Source organism: Leuciscus leuciscus (assembly GCF_965113295.1).
Source record: "Leuciscus leuciscus genome assembly, chromosome: 16".
NCBI lineage: Eukaryota > Metazoa > Chordata > Actinopteri > Cypriniformes > Leuciscidae > Leuciscus > Leuciscus leuciscus.
The window spans coordinates 20911959-20934771 of record NC_138740.1 but is presented as its reverse complement, the minus strand read 5'-3'; the positions used below and the strand labels follow the sequence as shown (position 1 = coordinate 20934771).

The 22813-nt window shown below is 37.5% G+C and overlaps 3 protein-coding genes across 8 annotated transcripts in view; all 3 read right to left on the bottom strand.

The window, feature by feature from the left end:
- ankhd1 (ankyrin repeat and KH domain containing 1) overlaps positions 1-6775 on the bottom strand; it is a 58776-nt gene extending 52001 nt beyond the window's left edge. For all 6 annotated transcript variants that reach the window (XM_082140513.1, XM_082140514.1, XM_082140515.1 and 3 more), the window contains exon 1: positions 6345-6775. In XM_082140513.1, coding sequence (XP_081996639.1) covers positions 6345-6608 — 264 coding nt within the window. In that variant the 5' untranslated portion in view covers positions 6609-6775. The remainder of the gene's footprint in view (positions 1-6344) is intronic.
- A 998-nt stretch (positions 6776-7773) lies between these two features.
- Positions 7774-11806, bottom strand: LOC309477318 (deoxycytidine kinase 2). The gene is made up of 7 exons (XM_082140533.1): positions 11546-11806; positions 10861-10976; positions 10557-10750; positions 10309-10456; positions 10085-10200; positions 9897-9996; positions 7774-8907 (listed from the first exon to the last, which is right to left on the bottom strand). Exons 1-7 carry the CDS (start codon positions 11637-11639, stop codon positions 8881-8883), a joined length of 795 nt encoding a protein of 264 aa, XP_081996659.1. The 5' UTR covers positions 11640-11806; the 3' UTR covers positions 7774-8880.
- A 1632-nt stretch (positions 11807-13438) lies between these two features.
- Positions 13439-17577, bottom strand: cd248b (CD248 molecule, endosialin b). The gene has a single exon (XM_082140525.1). It carries the CDS (start codon positions 16590-16592, stop codon positions 14553-14555), a length of 2040 nt encoding a protein of 679 aa, XP_081996651.1. The 5' UTR covers positions 16593-17577; the 3' UTR covers positions 13439-14552.
- Between the last annotated feature and the right edge of the window lie 5236 nt (positions 17578-22813).

The following is a 22813-nucleotide window of genomic DNA, read 5'->3' as shown; positions in this document are numbered from 1 at the left end:
GTTGTGTAACTACTCGTGTAACTATTTAAATAGGGAAAATGTGGAGGTGTTTGGTCGCTTTTAACTTCATCTCTGTTTGGTCCCTAATGAATGAACTAGGCTAAGCTAAGCGCTATCAAAGTGTCGCCGTGCGCCAGAGCGATTGAGTGCACGCACTGAGACGAGAGAGGTATGCATCAACTCGTCTTAGTTAAGGGAATAACAGTTTAATATGAAAAAAAAGGTGGAGTGTTCCTTTAAAGATGGCCATCTTTAAGCATAGCAGACTCTTTGGATTTATATGAAATGGTAAAACTTTACAATAAGATAATATTTTTAGAATTAACTAAGGTTATTAAATGTTGTAGTATTGTCTATTGTTAGTTTGTTCATTTCAACATTTATAACAGTTTTAATATTTATTTGATCTGTTAACGTTAATGTACTATGAACTTACATGAATGATCAAGGTACGCTTGCTCAAGGTCAAAGTCTTGCTCAAATATTAATACATGCTGTAAAAAAAATTATATTGCATAATGCATTTAGTTCATGAAAGCTAGCTAATACATCCTGGTTAACAAATGGGACTTGTAAAGTGTTACCTATGAAATTTACGCATGTTTCTTGGTTACAGCTAAAGAAACCTGTAATATTTCAATTTTTGTATTATTTTCTGTAGAATTCATTCCGTAGAACTTCTCATTTTAATATATTCACATTTATATATTTATTTAATTTAGCACATTTCAGTTCAGCACTGTTTTACGTGGAGTGTCATGTTTTTTTATTTTTTTTATCCAGTATCCATTTTAAAAATATCGGTTGATTAATCGTTTTCGGCACGTACAGTCAAACCTAAATATCGGTCAACTTCTAATTTAGACTACTTCACATAGTTTCTAACATACTACGGTGCATGGCTGAAACAACTCAAGTTTTTAAAGAATCATCATAAACTTGAACTGCACAAGATGATGAAACACCAACTACACCGTTACATATGGATAAAACTGGCAATGCAACAGAGAACTTGCTTTCTTCCGCATAAATAGCAATGAGAAACTAACTCTTGCACTTAAATACACTCTGAACTACACAATAGTACAAAAACTACTCAGAGAGGATCATATACAAGTCTGATACAAGTTTAATTAAGTCTATTGCCATCTGTTTCATTAATGGTAATATTTTTTATTTTTTTTATCACTTGCCGTTTTTGAATGAATTACTTCAGTATCTTTATTATGAATCAATTTATATTTAATTCATACAGTGAAGACTATACAGTGTTTTTATTTTTACATTTTATTCAATTTCTGTAGTATTTCTTAAGACATGTCAAATAAAACTAGGCTACTGTACCTGAAAACTAGGGATGTCAACGATTAATCGACGATCGATTAATTGTCGATAATACATTTAATCGATACAACTTATCGATCATCGATTAAGCAGGTCTTCATGCGCGTGCGCGCTGCTCAACCGCGAAACATGTAAAGCCAGCGCGCCGGAGTTATGTTTGGGACCATTTTACACCTTCATCATGACTATAAGTTTGCGTGTGCATTCGCAGCCTTTTGTTTTGTGCAAATGTAAGTTGTAATACTGTTTATTTTCTGTAGGCCTATCTATATCTGATTGATCTCATATTGGATGCATTTGGTTAAGAATTAACTCTGTAGTAAAGCGTCAGCTTCAGCGCGCGCAGCTCAAACGGCAGTGCACGACTAATAATGACTATTGAGACTGTAATATTACATAACATTATAAAGATTACAATATTGTAATAAAACATTGTGAATTATTTGGGTTTAGTTGCCGTGTCGCGTTGCTCCAGGAAGAGCGCGTCCACAACATGAGTAGTTCTGAATGAATGGCACGTAACTTAGTTCAAGTTCACTTGTGCATGAATTTGCGTCATTTTGTGCAGATATAATTTGTAATATTATGTTTATTTTGAATATATCTGATTAATCTCATATAGGATGCGTTTCTTTTAGATAAATAACGTGCTAGCAAAGTGCTCCAGTTTAACGGTAGCAGATTCATTCAGCACGTGCAGTTGTTCCAGGAAGAGCGCGTCCACAACAGTCACACTAAGCGCATATGAGGCGGCGTTGGTGACAAATTGTATTAGTAGTTATATTTGATTATTAAATAATTAATTTAATTATCAATCACATCGAAACATTTTACAATCCTACTAGCCCTTTATTTATATTTAAAACCATTCTCATTGATTTGGTGAGGAACATAGCGTTTTGAGCAGCATTTGCAGACCCTGTCATGCTGTCATAGCCACTGCAGTAGAGGCATATCGCAGTATTAAGGCTAACGATTAATCGATTAATTGATCGTTAATTTAAACGACGATCGATCATGGGAATTTGTGAAAATTGACATCCCTACTGAAAACCTTAGTTTAGCCCATTTAATTTGTATATTTTTTCTATTGTAGGCCTATTTGTACTGTTGTTTATTTATTTTCATTTTATTTACCAGTTTTATATTTGCAAAAAATCGTATTTTTGTATCAAGAATTTAATTTATGTACTAAGTAGTTTTTCTATTTGTCTCAGGACCGCCTTGCTTTATTACAGAAGACTGCCAGTCATTTGAGTAATGATTGCAGTCAGCTTAAATGGCATTTGTTTACATTTAATTCAGTGATTTTTTTTTTCTTCTAGACCGATTAAACTGTCTACCGCAGTGAAATAAGTAACAAAACAGTAAACTACAATCAAATCCATACATATATCAAATCGAAATTACTCAATTTAGATTTTTTTTTTTTTTTTTTTATCGTGACCTCAAGAATTCATGAGGTACTAAAAGATTCCCACCCCTATTAAACAGACACCAAAAAAATATGTTGCACTAGCCAGGATCTAAACAAGAAACAAGGTAGAGGGATTGCCAGGTTTGTATACGATTATATCTACAGTTTTCCCCAAAGACAGGGAGTTAACATGTAACGACTGTAGTTGACTCCCTCTTCAGAAAGCAATATGCAATTAATTAGAAAACACATGCTGTGTCATAGGCCACAGTCATGTGAATGGTCTTGGTCATTAAATGTGTAAAGAGAAAAACACACACACTAACAAACGCTCACAAGAAATACCTTTTTATGTTAGGAGTTTCCATAAGTCAAAAATATTATGGTGTAAGGGTGTTCATAAGACATTAAGATAAAAAGATGCTAATGAGAGATTAAGTAGAGGACAAGGACTTAAAACTCAGTAAATGCAATGCAAACTTTGATACTAAATGTGTTTTGTTTTTTTCTATTCTCATAAGAAAAAGTATTTTGACATGAGGGCAGAAAAGGGCAATTGTCCGCTACAAGTATGCTGCTCTTTTCATCTGACTGACTCGGGTATTGATTTAACAAAGAGTCTCTGAATGAACCCAGAACATCACTTCTGTGCCTGTTAATATATAGGACATATAGTGGGTGTCCACATGTTGACCAATGTGTGAAAAACAACAACACTCACACGAAGTGATTAGAAGAGTGTAACCATACAATTTAAATTGTCTTTAAAATTTCCCATGACCTTTAACATTATTCATTTTCATACTTTTCCCCAAGCATGCAAATCGCACTTTTGAAATTCCCTAATATTCCCAGAACCATGAATATAGCTTGCAGTAGAGGCCTATATTAAGAGAACAAATCACTGTCACAATTTAAAGTGACACAAATAAGATAAAAGGCTCAGTATCTGAAACTGACTATGCAAATGTATGACTACAGACAACTGCAGAATTCCATGTAGAACTAATACAAATCAAAAAGAATGTCAAGAACTTAAATGTACCTAAAAAATTTAGTTGATTCGTAATTTAATGAATGTAATGTAACAACTTCTCACATGATCCTGCTTCCAGGTCAGATTGAATATCCTGATTCAGCTATACTTTGGGTTACAGAATGACTAAACTTGTTTTTCACATACATGATTACATTTCTAAACATATAATATAATTTTAAGTCATAAAGCATAGAGCAGACTGACTCATGAAGCAGAGTGACCTAACAGGAAGTTCATGCAGAGTGCCGGATTTCGTGGGAATGCGGGCCCTACCTGAGCTTGTCATCATCTCTGTGTACCTCCACTGACTTTAATACCCCTCCCCCTAAATTCCAAACAAATACCAACAACACATGGGTAGGGGGCAACCATTACAAGTTATAAAAGGCAACAACAGACACACCCCTGTACTCCAGACAGGGTGGGGGGGATCACATGCAGCTCTGAAATACAACGGTGTATGTATGTTTGAAAGCGTTTCAGCACAGCTTACTCCCCGAGAACTTCATTTGACTTCAGTCATTTACATTGAAACAGGCCTACGGTTGCTCTGCAGCCAACAACGAACGCGTTCATATTTTTTTTAAACACTTCACACTTGGTTGTGGAGCAAGTGTGCGATATACCAATAGACACGATAAATAAGAATAAATTTGTCAACCGGTAGAGATTGCGGTTATGCTCTCATGATATGCTTCGTGAAAGTCTATCAGTTGTATGCGTTTTTAAGACATGCCAGTTAAATAAAAAAATGGACACACAATAAAACAAAAACGTAAATAAAATGGAAGTAGTAACATATTGTATTCCATTATAGTAATGTACATCCAAGTGCAACGGATAAGAGTTTTTTTTGGGAGGAGACGGTTTTTGATATGTGGCCGTTGCACAAAATCTTGCAGAAGTGGGGTTTATGTTGAGTAAATGATTGGAGAAGACCAGAGAGAAGTCTGTCGTTTACGCCGGAAGATCCAGATATGAATAAAATAGAATCTGTTAATAGAACAGAATCAGATGAATTGTTCACAATAAGATCTAGAACATGTATTTAGAAAATAGACATGATGAATTTTTAAAAGTTCAAGCGATTTTATACAGATCAAGCCCAATTTGCCACAAGAGAGGACTCAATTTGGTTTTCACACACGATAGATCAACCTGAAAAACAAGTAGGCTACCGTTTACTTAATTTGCATCTCTGTTCTATAATATTTATTTGTCCTACAGCTCATAATTACTTTTATGTAAAAAGTCGTCAACTTTACTGAAGCTAGTATTATTTTTTGTGGTGAAATCAAATTTGGTGTTAATAATTTCAAAACTATCTAAACTTTTGATATCGCAACAACCTAATTTGAAGCAAACTATATTGTGATACATCACCCACCCCTACACGCATGCATTAATTTTTTTTATCATGCAATTATTGCATGGCAAATGCAGGTCATGTGTCAACAAAAGGTAAATCCATACAATCCTTTGATCAAAATTAAGAATCAGACCATACCTCTGGCAGGCTGTTTGAGTATTGCAAATGCTTGAATAAAGTGGAAGCATACACTTGATTCTATTAGAACTTGATTCTATTAGACGTTGCTACAGTTTTAGAAAATCTTCCTAAGTGGGATTGATAATTATCAATCTACAGGACCCAACAGGTGCATCTTGATACAAACCCACATGACAAGTAGCCCTGAAGCCCAGCGCCACACTTCATGATCACAATGGCTAATGATTGTCCCTCTGACATCAAATAATAAATATCTAACCTTAAAGCTTGTTGTTTTAACATTTGCGTCCCATGAAATGACAGATCCTGCTGTGTGGATACATTTACATGTCTTGAGCATAAGTAACGTTACAAGTGCTGACACTAAGGTAATGTGAACGTTATAACATCCTGCATCTACTGACACAGATGTCAGATCTAAGTCAAACCTTAAGTTTACCAACACAGTGCAAAGGCCTGGCGAGGCTCCGTCACGCAGATAAGCTTTGCTAAAAAGCTAAAATTTCCAGCTAATATTTAGATACGTACCAAGAGCCACTTAGCCTCCCGGCTAGCGATATTTCTACATCCTTCAAAATGACTGTCACTAAGACGCGACGTGTGATAAGTTACACTTTAAAGGCGTAAACTAAAGTGACAAGTGGTCGAAATCGGTGAAATTTTTTGGGATGGCTAACTAGCAGACGATGGCGTTGCCCCCTGATGTTCTCTTTAGGCCCAAATCGCCGCCTTCATCTGAGCCCGTGCTAAGCTAAGCTAACTCGCCTGAATATGAGCTATTTAGAAACGCAACTGGCAACGTGGGTCGCGCGAAACGCTACTGAAATAGTTGCAAACGGCGCTCCGCGCAAAGGTGTTGTTGTGTAAATGTTGTCAAAAGTGGGACATGATAAGTCGGCCTCTTTAGATGAGGTGATTAATTCCAGGGTTTTGGTGGGTTGGGAATGAAGCCTATTAGGGCTAGCAGGAGTTAGCATGTGAGCTAGCACACACACACTCTCTCTCCACTTTCCTGCAGGCTGACTCGCTCTCACCTCAGACACCTCATCCTCGTCGCTGCCGGATCCGGGGCCTGACGATAACACCGCGGCCGCTGTGAGTTTGAAATCAAGTCTGTCTGTGGTGGGCCCGCCAGCCTCGCCGAACAAGCGGACTTTCTTGCCACCAAGGCCCCCGAGTCCGGCTCCTGGTGTAGCTCCAACCCCCATCCCTAACGCAGGGGAACGCGGAGTCACCGAGTCAATCTCGTCCTCGAAGCCGTCCGTCAGCATTGCCGTCCCGGCTACTGCATCCTGCATACTTTCCTAAATAATACGTCTATTTGTGAAGGTAATGTTGTCTTTTCACTTTCTTTGGGGTTATATTGTTATAAAATAATTACGTTTTACTTCAGAAAAATCCTCAAACTCTCCTGAAGCGAGAAGAGAATCTCTTTCCCCCAAGCCATTAACTTTCTAACAACCTATCCTACTTCGTTCCATTTGTGTATTGTCCCGCCCTTGTTCAAAATATGCGTAGGTTATTGGGCGCGAGAGTTAAGTACTGGAACCTGATTGGCTGCAACGCACGCTACTCAAGCGAAAGCACGCGACGTCAAGGTTGGTTTACAAGAGGGCTTTAAGATTTAACGCCAGGAAACATCCTTTAGTAAAGACGATTGGACGCGGGCACGCTTGTCACAAATTCCCGCCCTCTCGATACGCCTATTTTTGTCTTTATCGAGAAAGTAGAGGTTAATTTGTTTCAGAATCATATTTAGGAAGTTTTGTACATTTTCGAGGTGTCATGTTTACAGTAACGCAGTGCTAAGATGCATCAGATTAGTCGGCCACTAACTGTCTAATTATTTAATAAGTATAATATCTAATGTGTTGACAGTTAAACGTGTAGCTGTCATCTCTTTGCGTCCGATATTAAGCAACTCTTACTATTTAACATGTTAGGACAACTGTGTCAATAACATTCTGTTTAGAGGAGGGCGCGACCGACCTGGGTGAAGCAATACCCGGATTTCTCTGGAAGATTTCATTATGGGACTTGTAGTTTAATTTTGATTCGTATATAATATTGTACACAAAGGATAATATCCTTCTTTTCTGGGAAAATCGTATTTTTTTATAGGGATTTTTTTCACATTCGTCTGCATAAACATATTTAGCATCTTATGCCACCTGGATTCATTTAAAAATATTTATGATTCCATGGAATTATTTTTATGACTCTATGGAAAGCTTTTTCTTGGCAGATAAAACTGAAAACTAATTGGAAGTTATTCAAAATCAGATAACATTTTCTCCTGCATTAGAAGCCAAATTCAATGTTCACAATAAACTCTGTTTAGATAGCAATTGTAAGCTGAATAAAGATTTTAGACTTTAATCATTTGACATACTCAATTTTGAATGTGAAAGATTAGAACAATTACAAGACAGTAGTTTAATATTTTTCAATAACAGACAGTGGTTTTCAAATGACAGACAGTGGTTTAATATTTTTCAATAACAGACAGTGGTTTAATATTTTTCAATAAACAATGTGACATTTTAATATTCTAAATAATAAAACTCAGTTTCTGTTTACATGTGAAAGGTTTCACTTGTCACTGGTTTCATCACTTGTTTCATCTATTTGCACTGCATACATTGGGTTTATGAGTGAGCTCATAATATCATTTAAAAAAATTAAGTTTCTTCATACTCTTCACTTTGAGTCTAAAATATGAATATGGGCCACATAACCTTAGTTTGACATAGGTACATGCCACAATTATGAATCCTGTTCATGATTACGGTATTGCAAATGCATTTCATTGTTTCTCATGTCAAATGAGCTGTAGGGACATGTGTGCATGACATTTAAAACAGTGATACATTTCTTCAATTTTAAATGGGTAAACCAGTCTGAACATAGATAAAATTAACCTTGAAATTGGTCATAACTGAACTGCCTTCACTGACCATGAAAGCCGAAAAATTATGAAACCAATCTTCATTTTAATAATGAACTCAAAATCACAGAATGAGCCAGCAGGTCCTCATTACTGAGTGAGTCAGCATTCTGACAGCCTGAATTACAGAGGTATAATTACAGGAGTATGAAATATTTAAGAACAGAGAATATCTAGATGCATTTTTGAGATTTTATTTATTGCCACAGCTTTTCAGTTTGGCCTTTCCTATGTCTGTGGGAACCCTGTAATATTAACTTTAATATTTCCCCTTAAGGAATAGTCTTCAGGCTTAATGACAAAACTTATATAAATACTAATCTCTGCACTAAAAGCCAATGGTCTAAAATTGAACTGTATATTTTGTTTGTCCAAAAATGTCCTGCACTTTACACATGACGTCCTGTCCTGCTTCAGTTTCCATTGCAGAAGAGTAAAAAAAAGAAAAAAAATGGTGTAAAAAATGAGGTTTTAATGCTATAAAAATACATATGTACAAAAAGCTTAAAAAAAAAAAAAAACACAATCATAAATTCATTCAAATAACCAGAGACATGAATCCAAAATACTAGTGAGGAATCACCAATGTACATCATTCACACAGATCAATTTACATTTTGAGGCTATAAGGAGCTTAGAAACTCTTTCACCTGAAAGAAAAGAAAGAAAAAAACATCAAATCATGGCAATTCTAAAACACTTTACTGATGGGCCTGTTTCACACTGGATGAGTAAGCAGAGCATTTTTTTCCCCAGCGCCCATGTTAAAGGGGTAGTTCACCCAAAAATGAAAATTGTCATCATTTACCCTCAAGTTGTTGCAAAAAGTTGTGGGGCATCATTGACTTCCATAGTATTTTTTTTTTTACATACTATGAAAGTCAATGGTGTCCCACAACGGTTTGGTTAAAAACATTTTTTCAAAATATCTTCTTTTGTGTTCAGCAGAACAAAGAAATGTATAGGTTTGGAACAACCTGAGGGTAAGTAAATGATGTTTTTTATTTTTGGGTGAACTATCCCTTTAACAAATTTAGACTATTCACACTGAGGCAGCTTGTAGCAGGAGCAGAGGTGCCGCGATCGTTTTGGCATGGAGTCTATTTATGCTACGCCGCTCACGCTGGATTAAAGCCACAGTGCATTGTTCTTATTCAAAATAGACCTGAGTTCAAATTTCACCACAAAATCATATAAGTGAAGTGATCTATGTTTCACAATCACCAAATAACAATCAGCGCTGTGAAAAAAGTTAATAAAATACATGAAAACATTGCCAGGAGTTTTTGCCCAAACTTCAAAAGCCAGTTTAAATTATAAAAACTAGTGGTATCTTAACGATAAGATTACTTTTATCATATAAACTACATATATACAGCATGTTATATGAATGTGTGTGTGGGACAGTAGAAGAGGAACATTGTTGCATCGCAGCAGAGTTTGCTGCCCATCATAAATCAAAGCACATGAGGAGAACATTTGAAAAACATTACAGAATAGATGATACTCGTCTGTATTTGCGGAAACACAAGCCGCGGTTCAGCTGCACCTCCGCTCTGCTTGTGCATCCAGTGTGAAACAGGCATAAAAGGCAAAACTCTTAATGATGGCATTTGTCCACAGACCCATATATACGTACCTTGTCAATTACACCTTCTTGCTTAATTCTGTCATTTTTAAAATCCTCATTAACATCCAGGACCAGTATTGGCAGGTCTTTAAGATACTCAAAATCCAACCTGTATACGACAAGAGATCCATTTAGATAATTAATCAATGAAAACAGCTGAAATACAAGTTTTACCACATATTAAGTTGACCACTAACTTTGTGGTTCGGTTGGACAGCCAACACTCGTGCTTATAATGCAGCTTCTCTAAGTATTCCAGTGGAATCCCCTGTTCCTCCTCTCGCCCTCGGAACTGAAGGCGCTGCATACACCTCTGCAGATCATGCGTTAAATCAATGAATCATAGTATATCCTTACATAATTACATCACTTTTATATTACTACAGGTGATCCATTCAACATGTAAGGAGCTGCTAGATACCTCGGGATCAGCACGAAGATAGATCATGGCGTCCAGCTCAATCTGGGACTCAAACTGAGTGAGGAGCCACGAATGCCAGTCTTGGTAGATGGCCCACTCGGTCTCATTCAGATCTCCAGACTCAAAGAGGTTGGAGGCAAACACATATCTGGAGGATTAAAAACATTAAGACTTTTTCAGTTCAATACCATTTTACATGTCTTGTTTTATTGTCTTATAAATGGTTGCGAGAAGCTGTTTGTATGTACCGATCACTATAGACAGAACGCTCAAAGAACTGGACCGGTTTCTCTGCCTGCTGAAGTTTGGCAGAAGGAGGCTGAAGCTGTGAACGGACACGACTCAGGCAGGCGTAGGTCTGGAATGTGTAAGACCAGCGACTGGGCTTGTCATATAACATCTGCAGCAGGTTGCCTCCACTCTTCTGGGATGTGCTGAGCTCCTACAAGGTTTGAATGGGATACATTATTAAAAGAACTTCAATTACCATTTGAGACTGAGTTTGAATACACTCCTTAATAAAAACATATTGTATACAGACACATACTGTACCTCATACTCGTTCTCTGTGGTTTGTACATTGCACCACTTCCCAATGGGCTCTGGTATGACCTCCCATTCCTCTGACGCCCGATCCAACAACCGCACAAAAGTTGACTTCCCGGCCGCTGTTGCACAGACATAAAGGTTTTAAAATTCACAATACCAAAATAAACAATCATAACTTGTGTTGTCTCATAATTGTCAAAGATTAAAACATTTCCTAGATGTTTATATTAATTGCCAGGAGAATGCTTAAACCAAAAATTATAGCAGTATGACATTTTAGGTCATAAATGTTTTTGTTTTTTTTAACTAAAGCCTGGTTGTCATGGCTCTGCAACGTTATGAAACAACATCCTTTAGTTGTCAACCGTTCTTTGATTTTTTAATTTTATTTAAGATTTCGATTTTTTTATTTTTTTTTTAAATGCTATGACCTAACATAAGGGAAGTTTGATGAACTATTTCAAAACAATTCAGTCATAATCCATGGTTGTGAAGCCTCACTCTACAAAATAGAGTATTTGGCGCCAACAGCACTAACGTTACTGTATAACAATACAAGAAAGCTCTCGTGCACATTACTAGTTCGCTTAATAATAAAAAACCAAGGTGTTAAAAACACTTACATAATATATTAAGTGCGTTTTATTTTATGTATAGTGCTATTATTTCGTTGATTAAAGCAACTTACCAATGTTTCCCTCTATTGAGATCTTCAATGCCCTTTTTTCGAAACTGAGGTCAACGTCGAAGCTTGAACAAAATCTCTTGGGAGGAGTAGCCATTATCGTATAAAATACTTACATAAATCAACAAACCACTTGATTTGTTTTATTTATTTTTTTAAAGTCTCTAAAACCAGCTTAAATGTTCCCGTGCGCGCCGAAACAGTTTGAACTGCTTGAAATTCGCGGCAAGCTTCACATGATCAGAGACGCGGGGAAGGGCTCTATAGTACTCACTGTGTGATTGGCCAAGCCTACAGAAGCCGCTGTTTCATTGGTTGTGACGTTTACAGTGCGCTCAGCTGCGGCTGCCTTCCCTGAGAAGTTTCCTCCTGTTCTTTATCTAGTAAACAGAGACTAGTAAATGCGAGACAACGTTAACCTTTCAGATCTTTAAAATATGTAAACCTCGATTCAAATGGTAAGTGATCGCAGATGTGGACAGAGAGATCCACATTTTAGATAGATGATATATTTTAGATAGATCAATTACACATGGATAATATATTTAATAATAAATAATAATAAAATATTACACAATTAATCGTTTTTTAAGCTTTGAATATGCTAGATCTAATAGTGTCCATATAAGTTACGATTTGTTTTTTAAAAGCATAGGAATTGAGTAATGTTATATAGGGTACTATTATATAAATGTAATATCAGTGTGGCCAGTAGAGGGCAGCAGGGGACTACGGGAACACGAATGTCAAGCTAAATTTTCATTTTTCAACCAAGTTAAATAAGTGATACTTTTCTATTGTTAGGTATTTAACTATCACGTACAAAATGAAGCAGTGAATAGTCTCTATATCTTTCAGATAGGCAGTCAATGACATTAACAGTTGTTTGTGAGTTTAGTCTATTGTAGTGAAATAGTTTGAATAATTTGCTGTACCAGTGTCTTCAAAGGTTTTCAAGAGCAGTTTCGTTCTTTCTAGAATGCGTTTTTCTAATTGCTAATTTTAATGTCTGTTTAGTGTTTACTAGAACAGTGTTGTGGTAGCGATTTAGCAACATCATGGAGACAAAGGTGCTTAAACAATCATTTAGTAAATGAAAGGTTTAATATTTACATAAAATGTATACAGTAAAGTTAAATTGAATGTGCGACATGAGTTACATATGTACTTTTTATATATAAGCACAAAATGGCTTTATTTATATGACGAGGTGGCCGAGTGGTTAAGGCGATGGACTGCTAATCCATTGTGCTCTGCACGCGTGGGTTCGAATCCCATCCTCGTCGAAAAGTATGTTTTTCAGGAGATTGTCAGTATTGACATAGCAGGCAGTTTTTAATCGCTATTTGTGCTTGTTGTGAATACGCAGGCCACAAGAAGTAATTAGGTAGGGTTTTTTTTTTTTTTTTATCACTTTTATTTACATGCTAGCTGGCAACAAAGGATTCCATTCATTATGCTAAGCTAAGCTCACGCCGACCCTGTCAAACTAAAACAATGCATGCACTGAGACAAAAATGCATTTGCCCACCTATCTAAATGTGGGAAAGAAGGTGAATAAGCCCTATTTCAAAAAACGGTGGAGTGTTCCTTTAATGGATCAGCTTCCCATAGACCAAATGTAGACAGAAATACATTATGTAACTGTTAATGACAGATTTTTAAAAATACATTCAGACAAATATGTCAGCTGATCATCTAGTCAGTCATTAGATAAAAATTATTCTGCTAACTCCACATATAACAATCCCTAGACAAACTGACCCTGATTTTGCTTTCATGCTTTTGTTTTTCCAAAATGGCTTATAGCACTTTTACAAAAAAAATGTCAAAGTGTGAAAAATAATCTTTTGAAAACAACACATGATTAGGAAAAAAAAAACTTGTACCATAACATAGTGCAAGTTCAGCTTTATTAAAATCACGTTAGTTTGTATAGAAAATAACTCAAATGTCATACAGTGACAGCTACTGGTGTGTCTGTGCTTGTACAACACAAAACAGCCAAGCCAGCAGTCATTCTAGCTGATATCACTGTCACAGCAGTGGGAACTGGGATGCTGAAAGTGCTAATCAAATTTTATTAGCAACAGCAAGAAACATTAATTTTAACACTAGTAAAACACCTTTTGATTAACACAAAATGAGAATAGTGAGATACAGTGAAAAACGAATTTGTTGATGAAACAAATGTGTGTTATTATGGATGTAATATATAGGCTACTATTATAATGGAGTAATAACAACAATAAAAAATATTTTTGCCATACGTTTTATTCTTTTATTTCATTTACTATTTCACTGAAGACATTAGTGTTTTGTGCTTGAACTGTTTCTTTAGTTTCATGACTATTACTGGTCTGTTCTAGGACACTTTTCCTTTTTTCTGCCTTAATATTCAAAATAAAAGTAACATGGACCTCTCCAGTATTACTGTATGTCTGATCCAATTGCCACAATGTTATAGTAATATAACTTGTGCTGGATAAAATGAAGGGATATTAATTGTAAGTTAAACTGATGCACTCAGATCTGTTTAATTTCTTATGTGTAAATGTCAATGATTGAAAACAGTTGTCTGGGCAAACAGTTGTAGTTACATACCTCACTGTTTGGGGGTGCTGTAGCATAAGCTATGACTGAAAAAAAAAATTTATCTGTTGATATTTTTATTTTGACTTGTAGGCATCATAAAAACTCTCATTTATTGTATCATAAGAAAAATGGATGCATGCTAAATTCTGTTTGCTATGTCCTACTTTGCACAAAATGTCTCTGCTCCACTTCCATTTGGAAAGAATTTATGCTTTTTCAAATCTTATTAATCATCTAAAACAATGTCTGAAAGTTATATTGTGCATCTAAGTGACTATTTTGCCCTTATATCCCACAGGGTCCTACAGAATACCAAAGTGACAGTGTGATCACACCAAAACAGCTTGACGAAGTCCAGGGTCATTGCTGCTTTTTTAATACAATAAAATAAAAAGTCAAGTTAACTGAACATTACTCAAGCTCGAGATTTTGCTGTGCTTGACTTTTCAGTCTTGGAGGTGGTTGTCCAGCGGTAACAGTCTGTCACGCTTTTGCTCCGTGGCTCTACAGCACAACTTGTGCAATAAACAATACCTAATGCTAACATGACCACAAGAAAAACACACAGTGGTACCAGCAGTGCCACAAGCAGCCAGCTTTTGTCGTGTTTCTTTCTGTCCCCTGGACGCTGTTCTGTTCCTGATGTATCTTCTGGTATTTGTGATGTTTCAGGAGTGAGCATGACAAAATCCAATTTTCTCTTAGGCGCAGATGTCGAAGCCATTGAGGGTCCTTTGTCTTCTGAAGTCCTTAAATCTACTGTATCACCAGTTGCTATTGATATTTCCTCCTCATGTGCATCCTCTTCATTTGAATCAGCTGAAGTTGTAGTATCTATCAAAAAGTTAGGCGAAGGAGAATTTGAGGATACATGCTCATTTAATTCAGGTTCCTGTGTAGCTACATCTCCTTCCTGGGTCTTCTCCGTAAAGCTCCAGCTCAGATAAGTTGGATGCCACTCCATGCTTGGGGAATCTGTTAGCCACTCTAGAGGGCTGGCATCTGTCACCAGTTCAGGCAAGCTGGGATCAGTCAGAGTTGCATCATCTGATTCGACCATCAAATGTTCATCCTCTTCGACTGGCCGACAGTAGTAGTTGTCCACTTGCAACATATAACCCTCCTCACAAAGACACTCAAATCCACCTTCGTAATTTCTGCACACCTGATCACAAATGTCTGGAGTTTTACACTCATCAATATCTTTGCATTGATCTGGATCTTCTCTGAGTGGAGAGAATCCCTCGTGACAGCGGCACGTGTAGGAACCAGGCGAGTTCTCGCACAAATGATCGCACTTTCCTTCCATGCATTCATCTACGTCCACACATTCTCCAAACTCAGACGGAAGGTATCCCTCGTAACATCTACACTCAAATGTACCAGGTGCATTGACACATTCCTGCGGACATGGTTTCTGCAAGCACTCATCTATATCAAGACAACTCTGACCATCACCTGACAGGAGGTACCCATCAGGGCACTTGCATTGGTGACCCTGAGAAGTGGATTCGCACTCAAACTCGCAGTTGGCACTGTGGCAGGGGTCCGAAAGCTGGCAGGTCTTTCCATCCTCTCCCAGAACATAATTCTCGGAGCACTCGCAGTAGTAATGGGTATCTGCGTTCAAGCAGTAGTGCTCGCATCCTCCATTGTCCTGTTCACACCAGTCCCTCGCAGTGTTCAAGCAGAGCGGTGCATCCTTCGACCAGCCAATGCTCCCATCCTCCCTCAGCATGCACAGAACTGACTGGTCTTCCTTCTCGTTGTCAGGACAAGGAAGAGTTGCCACAGACCCGAAAGGAATGTGAGTAAGAATAGTACTTGCCAGTTCAAACGGGGTGGTGTACAGTGCAGGACCCCCTCCTTCTTTTTGAAGAGCTGGGCACATCCCTTGGTAGGTGTAGCGGCAGAGGAATCCTTCCACAGCCACTCCACAAGACCCATCGAGCCATTTGAAGTTGTACTGGTCATTGCCACTTTTGTCAGCTGTGTTGTAGGTAATGACCACACAACGATGAGCAGCACAAGCACTGGGTAAGTCATCGCGTTGCCAGTTCGTATACTGCGTTTCCTGATCCCCAGTGATCCAGGTAAAGCCCCTCAAAGGACGCGTGGCCGAGCACTGCCGAGGCTGACGCTGAAGGCCAATCCACAGCCTGATTCGGGGTCGGGGGCCACGTCTAACCCCGGACGATAGGAGGTCATGGATCAAAGAAGCTTCTTCTGGTCCTTTCATAGTAGCCAGGTTCCCCCCTTTATCCTTGCAGCTCCTCCAGGACTCCCGGAACGTCTTGCGCTGGAGATGAATAGAATAGCATCCCTCTGCATTGCACACACCATCCTGCTCCTGCAAGCTTTGTCCCATGACTCCCTTAGACCAATTCAAGTATAGAAGAACAAAAAAAAGACAGGGATATGCAGCACAGCATTTTCGAACAGTCCTGATTCCCATAACTTTTTTTTTTTCTGCAGCTGAGCTATTTCTTGTTGTGGCTGTTAATCTTACTTGTTGGCAGGGTTTTTTTTTTTTTTTTTTTTACCTAATCAAATGTTTAAATTTACCTATGAGCTCTTTCAAACCTCTGGTCTATTTCAAACCTCTGGTCTCTATGGTTAAAGGGATGACTTTTGTCTGCAGTCTGTTTGCTGCAGAGAGACAGAGAAGGAGGGTACAGGCGTTTGTTATTAGAAGAGGGGGCGGGTAATGAGTTCACTGAGTGGTGGGGGGAGATTCGGCCTGTGGCTTTCCCTTGTGCCGTATGGTTTTCATAACTCTGTTTAAGGAAATAGTTTGTGACCCTGCCAACAAGTCCTCCCCCAGTCCCCCCATCCTCCACTCACTCGTCCAATCACTACAACAATCACCATCACAAATCCATCCATCCATCCAACCTGAAAACTTCATCCTGGGTCATCCTGATCAGATTTTACATTTTTTCCATTCTTCTATGGTTCATTTTTGCACAGCTGCTCAAACAGTTTTTCCTTTTGATTTTAAGTGAATTTAGCATACTTTTTAATATAAAATTATTTTGTTTAATATAAAATTATTTAGAAGTAATGGTTTAAAAAATATGTAACTTATTTTGTATAGCCTATTCTGTCAGTAACCAAGCTATATTAATGCATTAAAAGTCCTTTTCACAATGGAAAGCGACCAAACATGATTAGAGAATATGCAGGTTTAATTCAGTGTCATATATGGGGTTATTTATGTGAAGTAAATGAGGAGAAGATGGTTTGATAGCAAATGTTTCTTTTTGAGAGTAATATTTTTCTTGACTGGCCATTGTAAAAATGTCAAAATGGGTTGTCGTACAAGACTACAAAAAATGAAACTTATGCAGTTATTTTTTGTCGTTTTCTCATGATCAATAATTCATTTTCACGATTAATGATCTCAACATAACAAAAGTTTTCTTGTAATACATTCTATAACCATGAAATAAAAATATACTGCTATATCATGATTTATCATTTTTATTTCAAAGCAATATAAATAAAAATAATATATAGTGCTTAAAATGTTTTTGTTACCTCAAGACCAAAGGGAAATACATTATAATTTCTTTCTGAGACATCGATCCACAATGAGCACATGGATATCAGATGTTGCTATCAGTAACCTTCACCAGTCCTTTAACAGTCAGGTAACTTAAGCAAAGGTCTCTTCATTGCTATATGTCATCTCAGTTTCAATTACAGCACTGCAACTTGGAATAACCACACTCTTGGTCCCCACAAACACCAAATAATAAACCTTTCTGAAATCCATCCCCAAAAAATGTCACCTAGCCTAAATTCCAATTTAAACAAGTCTGTCCAGGTGTGGACTTTCTAACTCGAACATACTTGACCAAATTTTCCTAATACCTCATTGTATATGGATAAAATAATTTAATAATCTAATAAAAATTGACATTGAAGAGACAAAAGAAGCACCACAGATGAATTCTGTAAAAACATGGATGAATTCTTTCAATGAGAAAAAGAAAATTCAGCAAAAGAGGTGAATCTTGGTTTTGTTTATGTATCCTCCAGAGACACTAATCTACATGGGCCATTTTTTCCTCCTCAATTCTCAGATGTTGAAACACTCTCCAGTCTGAGAACACATCTGCCTGCATTTCCACATTAAATATTGAGATTTGCATCTTTGCCTGTGCAAGATAAGGCTTCTTGAATGGAGATCAGAAAGACTGGATGCTTAAAGCACCACAACTGCTTGTGTGTTTCATAGGTTGGAACATTTCTATGACAAGCACATTAAAACGGATTCAGCTGAACAATTTTTTCCACCACATTGAGAAACGATGTCAGTAAAACAGACTGAATATATTGCCAAATTCACTTCATTTCAGCAATCAAAAATGTACAGCTTGAAGTTCAAACGGTCATTTTAGAACCTTTTTGTATTTACAGTTTTGTCTGTAGAATATGATAGTAATCTTTATGCACCCTAGGCTGGCTAAAACTATATTAAAGTGATAACTAATGATGATTACAGCCAATTCAGTGTGTGCACAGCTTTCAGACAGGCCTGCTATGGTCAGTCATAAAAGGAAACACTTATATCAGATTGGCCCTCTCCCCTGACTACATCCACCATTTGGGAACCACTGCATTTACCAGATACCAGGCTATGTTTTTCTGGTTCATTTAAAAAAAAAAAAAGACAGTAGGCCAATTCAAAATCTAAGCTGTGTTATCCAAATGCGGAGCGGTCGGATATCGTCATCATAAACCCCGCGACAATAAATGAACACAGCACGAACTGTGATGATTCGCGAACAAATGACTCTTGTGAACTGGTTCTCGAAACAGCCTCGAACTCACTCAGTCAGCGAATCGTTCAGAGCGATTACTAAATTCATGATTTACTCTCTGAACAGCTTGTCATTTTTCAGGTATGGCTATAAGCCTACGTCCGACTTTAAATGAACCGGGAAGTGTTACTGTGATGGCATACATTTAGCCTACTTTAGGTTCTTGAGACATAGCCTATTCATCAGTCTTTTTAAACTAGCAAAAAGGACATAAAAAATCGTATGAAACAAACAAAGTAGGCTTATATTTAGCCTATTTTACAGTATCCAATTGGAACAAATAAAAAAATAAAAAATCATAATTTAGCCTATATGTTTATATGGTCTATATTGTTATTTGTTTCTGAAAATTGTAGGCCATACTACTCAGTCAACAGCTACAGTGTTTAACCTATTAAAGGCAACATTCCACATCCCACTGCCGAAGCTTCAGATTCCATATGACTAACAAAGGATGTTGTTTGTATGTTTGCCCCCAGCAGAGCATGAAGGACCCTGCCCGATGTATACACACAAAATTGATGGTCCCTAAGGGAATATCCTGCTGAGGAATGCTTGGAAATGGGAGTTAGTAATTTTGGAAGGGGGGTTCTTTTAACATCCTGTCTCCCATTTTCTCAACACCCTGAGTTGAGAGATCAGAAAACCACTAGAGATGTCTGCACTAGTAGTAGTAGGAATCTCTGCTAGCCTCTCTAGCCATTGATGACCTTTAGCTCATGAGGTTTTCACATATAAACAGGAAAATACTGCTACATTGATTCTTGGGTGGTTTGGGATGTGCTCTTTCTGTGTTTTTTCGATTCAAATGGGTCGTTTGGGCTGTTTTAAAGGGTTTGCAGGAATATACAACGCGTGTCGTTTGGTGGAGAGGAGTTTGGAAAAACTGGAAGCTTATGGGCTGTTATGTAATTCTTTTCTAATTCAGTACACAGACCGAGCCTATATTTCATTCTGTCATCAGTTGTTCCAAGTCAGAGGTTGTAACCAACATCGAAACGCTACGTATACACTTTTCCTTTATTAGTTCAAAATGAATCATCATAGTTACTTATTTGATGAAATATCAATAAAACACACATCTGTGACCTACACTGTGGAGAATAAACCAATAATTCTTCTTTCTTCACTACTTTATCCATGATAAGCTTCTCATTTTTCCATATTAGATCAGATTCTTGAGAGCAAACTAACATTTACAGAACTCTGAACATTTATTTTCTTATACCATCCTTTTTTTCTCCCCAGTTTTTATTCTTTAGACATCTAGCCATTTACCTTGGCCTCGTCCATCCCTCTCTGGTTTTTCATTTGTGACTGTAGGAGGCTTTTGATCTATAAAACCGTCTTACTCAGGTCCTCAAGCCAGGTATGAAAGTCTGCAATGACTTCTAGTTTCTTTATTACCTCAGCCCCTCTTCTAACTGATGTGCATAGCATATGCTGGCCCCGTTACGACTGATCTAGTTAGCATCTGTTCATTCTCTCTGTAGATTTGCTTACTTAGACTGAGAAACCTTCACATTCCACTCAGCTTTCTTCCCTGCTGTGATCGAGGTCTTTGTTGCGGAGTCTTCAGCAGTGATGCTTTATGAAAAGAATCGAATCACAGACGTCTCTCTGAATAACGCAACCTGACTATGGTCTAGACTCTAGACAACCCAAAATAGTTTGTAAAGGCCAAGATATAAAGAAAAACTCAAGTGTTTGGTGTCTGCTGGTAGTCTATGATCTTAAAGTCCTCAAAATATCTCATTGGTCCCCTCGGAATAAAAGTGCTTGGCAGGCTTAGTGTCTGGTTACATTGCTAACAGAAGTATCACTATGTTGAGATCACATGTTTCTTCTGCTACTGCAAGGCTCTAAGCAGACTCCTTCTGGAACCCTCTAATGTTTGAAAAATTCTTGATTCACTGCCATCGAACACAGTCCCTTAGTATTTAGCAGAAGCTTAACTAATGTTTTTTTTTTTTTTTCTCATACCTATTATGCAATAACATATATCTGTCTACACACAATTGGACCATACAGGGAGCAGTAAAGGACACCAGGTGAGGTGTAAGGGTTAATGAAAACGATCTGGAAACCCCCGGTGGGACTGTGAGTGGTATAGATTAGGGTTTCCATAGCTTTTTACATCAGGCAGACACTTTTATTCAAAGCAACATTGTTTTCATTTTATTAGTTCATGCATTCCCTGGGAATTGAACCCATGACCTTAGTGTTGTTAGTAGCACACTCTAATGTTTAAACACTTTTTCATGCTAGGTCCTATATAGAGAGGTATAATAAATCTTGAGACCCACCATGAATGGTTTAGAACACATTTGATAGAAGAAGAATATATATATACACGTTTTTATATATATATTCTCTTTCCTTGTCATATTATAGCATTGGATAAACTTACTAATGCATTTCATTGCATATAATGTATACAGAAAGGTATATAAACGAGGACAGAACAACGACATGACTGTGCATACAGAAAAAAAAGTCTATATTTCTGCTTTGTTGATGGCAAGGCAAGTAAGAGCAGCTATATTCAAGTGCCTAATAATGCATTGGCCTTGCAGTTCAGGAAGCGAGAAATACTTTTATTCAGAAGCCAATCTGACGGATTCTATGAGTTAATTAAGTGAAGCATTAATTTGAAGATTTTAAACCTGAGTTCCAGAGTTCCTGATCGATTCAATAAATATCCAATTAATAAGAGATTACAGCTGTCTCACTAGGTGCGTTTAGCATTGTATTCCGATTGAAATATAAAGTGTCCATGTAAATGTGTATGTATGTGCATTTTTGTGTGCTGCTGCATGTGAGTAACGCCTCCTCCAAAAACAAGAAACACTGTCGCGATCTGCAACACACTTGTGGTGAGTCATGTCAGAAAAATGTAAATTCAAATTATGGCCATCAACAAATTCATCATGAAACAAACTGGTTCATTGAATTTCAGAATTTTTCCTCTGGTTTCACTGACAACAAGGCTCAAACCTAAAATATGTCAGTGCCATTGATTTGTCTCAAGATGCAGACCAGTAATGTTTTTTTTTTCTAAGGCACGTTATAAAAGATAATCCAAGCCTTGTCTGCAAACACTTTGCGCGACCTACCCGAGCATCACGAGTCACATCCCACTGTTTGAAAACCGATGATAGGCTATATCATTCTTAAACAGTTGGCCGTGAGATGTCAAAAAGGGATAAAAGAACATAAAATCTGCTTTGTTATGGCCTTTAGCTCCTTTACCTAACACATACAGTACACCTTAGACACGTTACCTTGAAGCATATGTGTCATCCAATGAGCTTTATAAAAACAAGGTGTTGAGTTCATGTGTGTACAGATTTAATAGGTTCCATCGTTTATTTATTGACTCAAAGCGGCAAGGCTCTCGAGCGAGGCCGACCCAACAGCGGCCTCTGAGCAGGAGGCAGCAGCCACTCATCATTCATTAGACATCCTGAAACTATTAGTCAAAACCACATGGTAAACGAATTCAGCAGAATGTATTCCCAAGGATATTTCATCTTGAGAAAAGGCGACTCAATTACCATTAAAGTTTTCCATCTCACCGGGCTAGCCCGTTTCTGTAAAGGAGATATTTGCAAGGGCTCTGACCATCTTAGCTGTCTCCAACTCATTCTTGAATTACTCCCAACCCTTTAAAAAGAACAACGGTGCAGTCACATGTCTACAGGAGACAATGCACAGACTCCTTCGTTGTTTTATTCAGCCTGTTTAACATTGTGAAGCGGATGGTTTGAAGACAAAGCCACATCTTAGGGAACATTTAATAAGTTCCAGTTATCCATGTTTCAAAACATGGAGAAAAATGACAGGG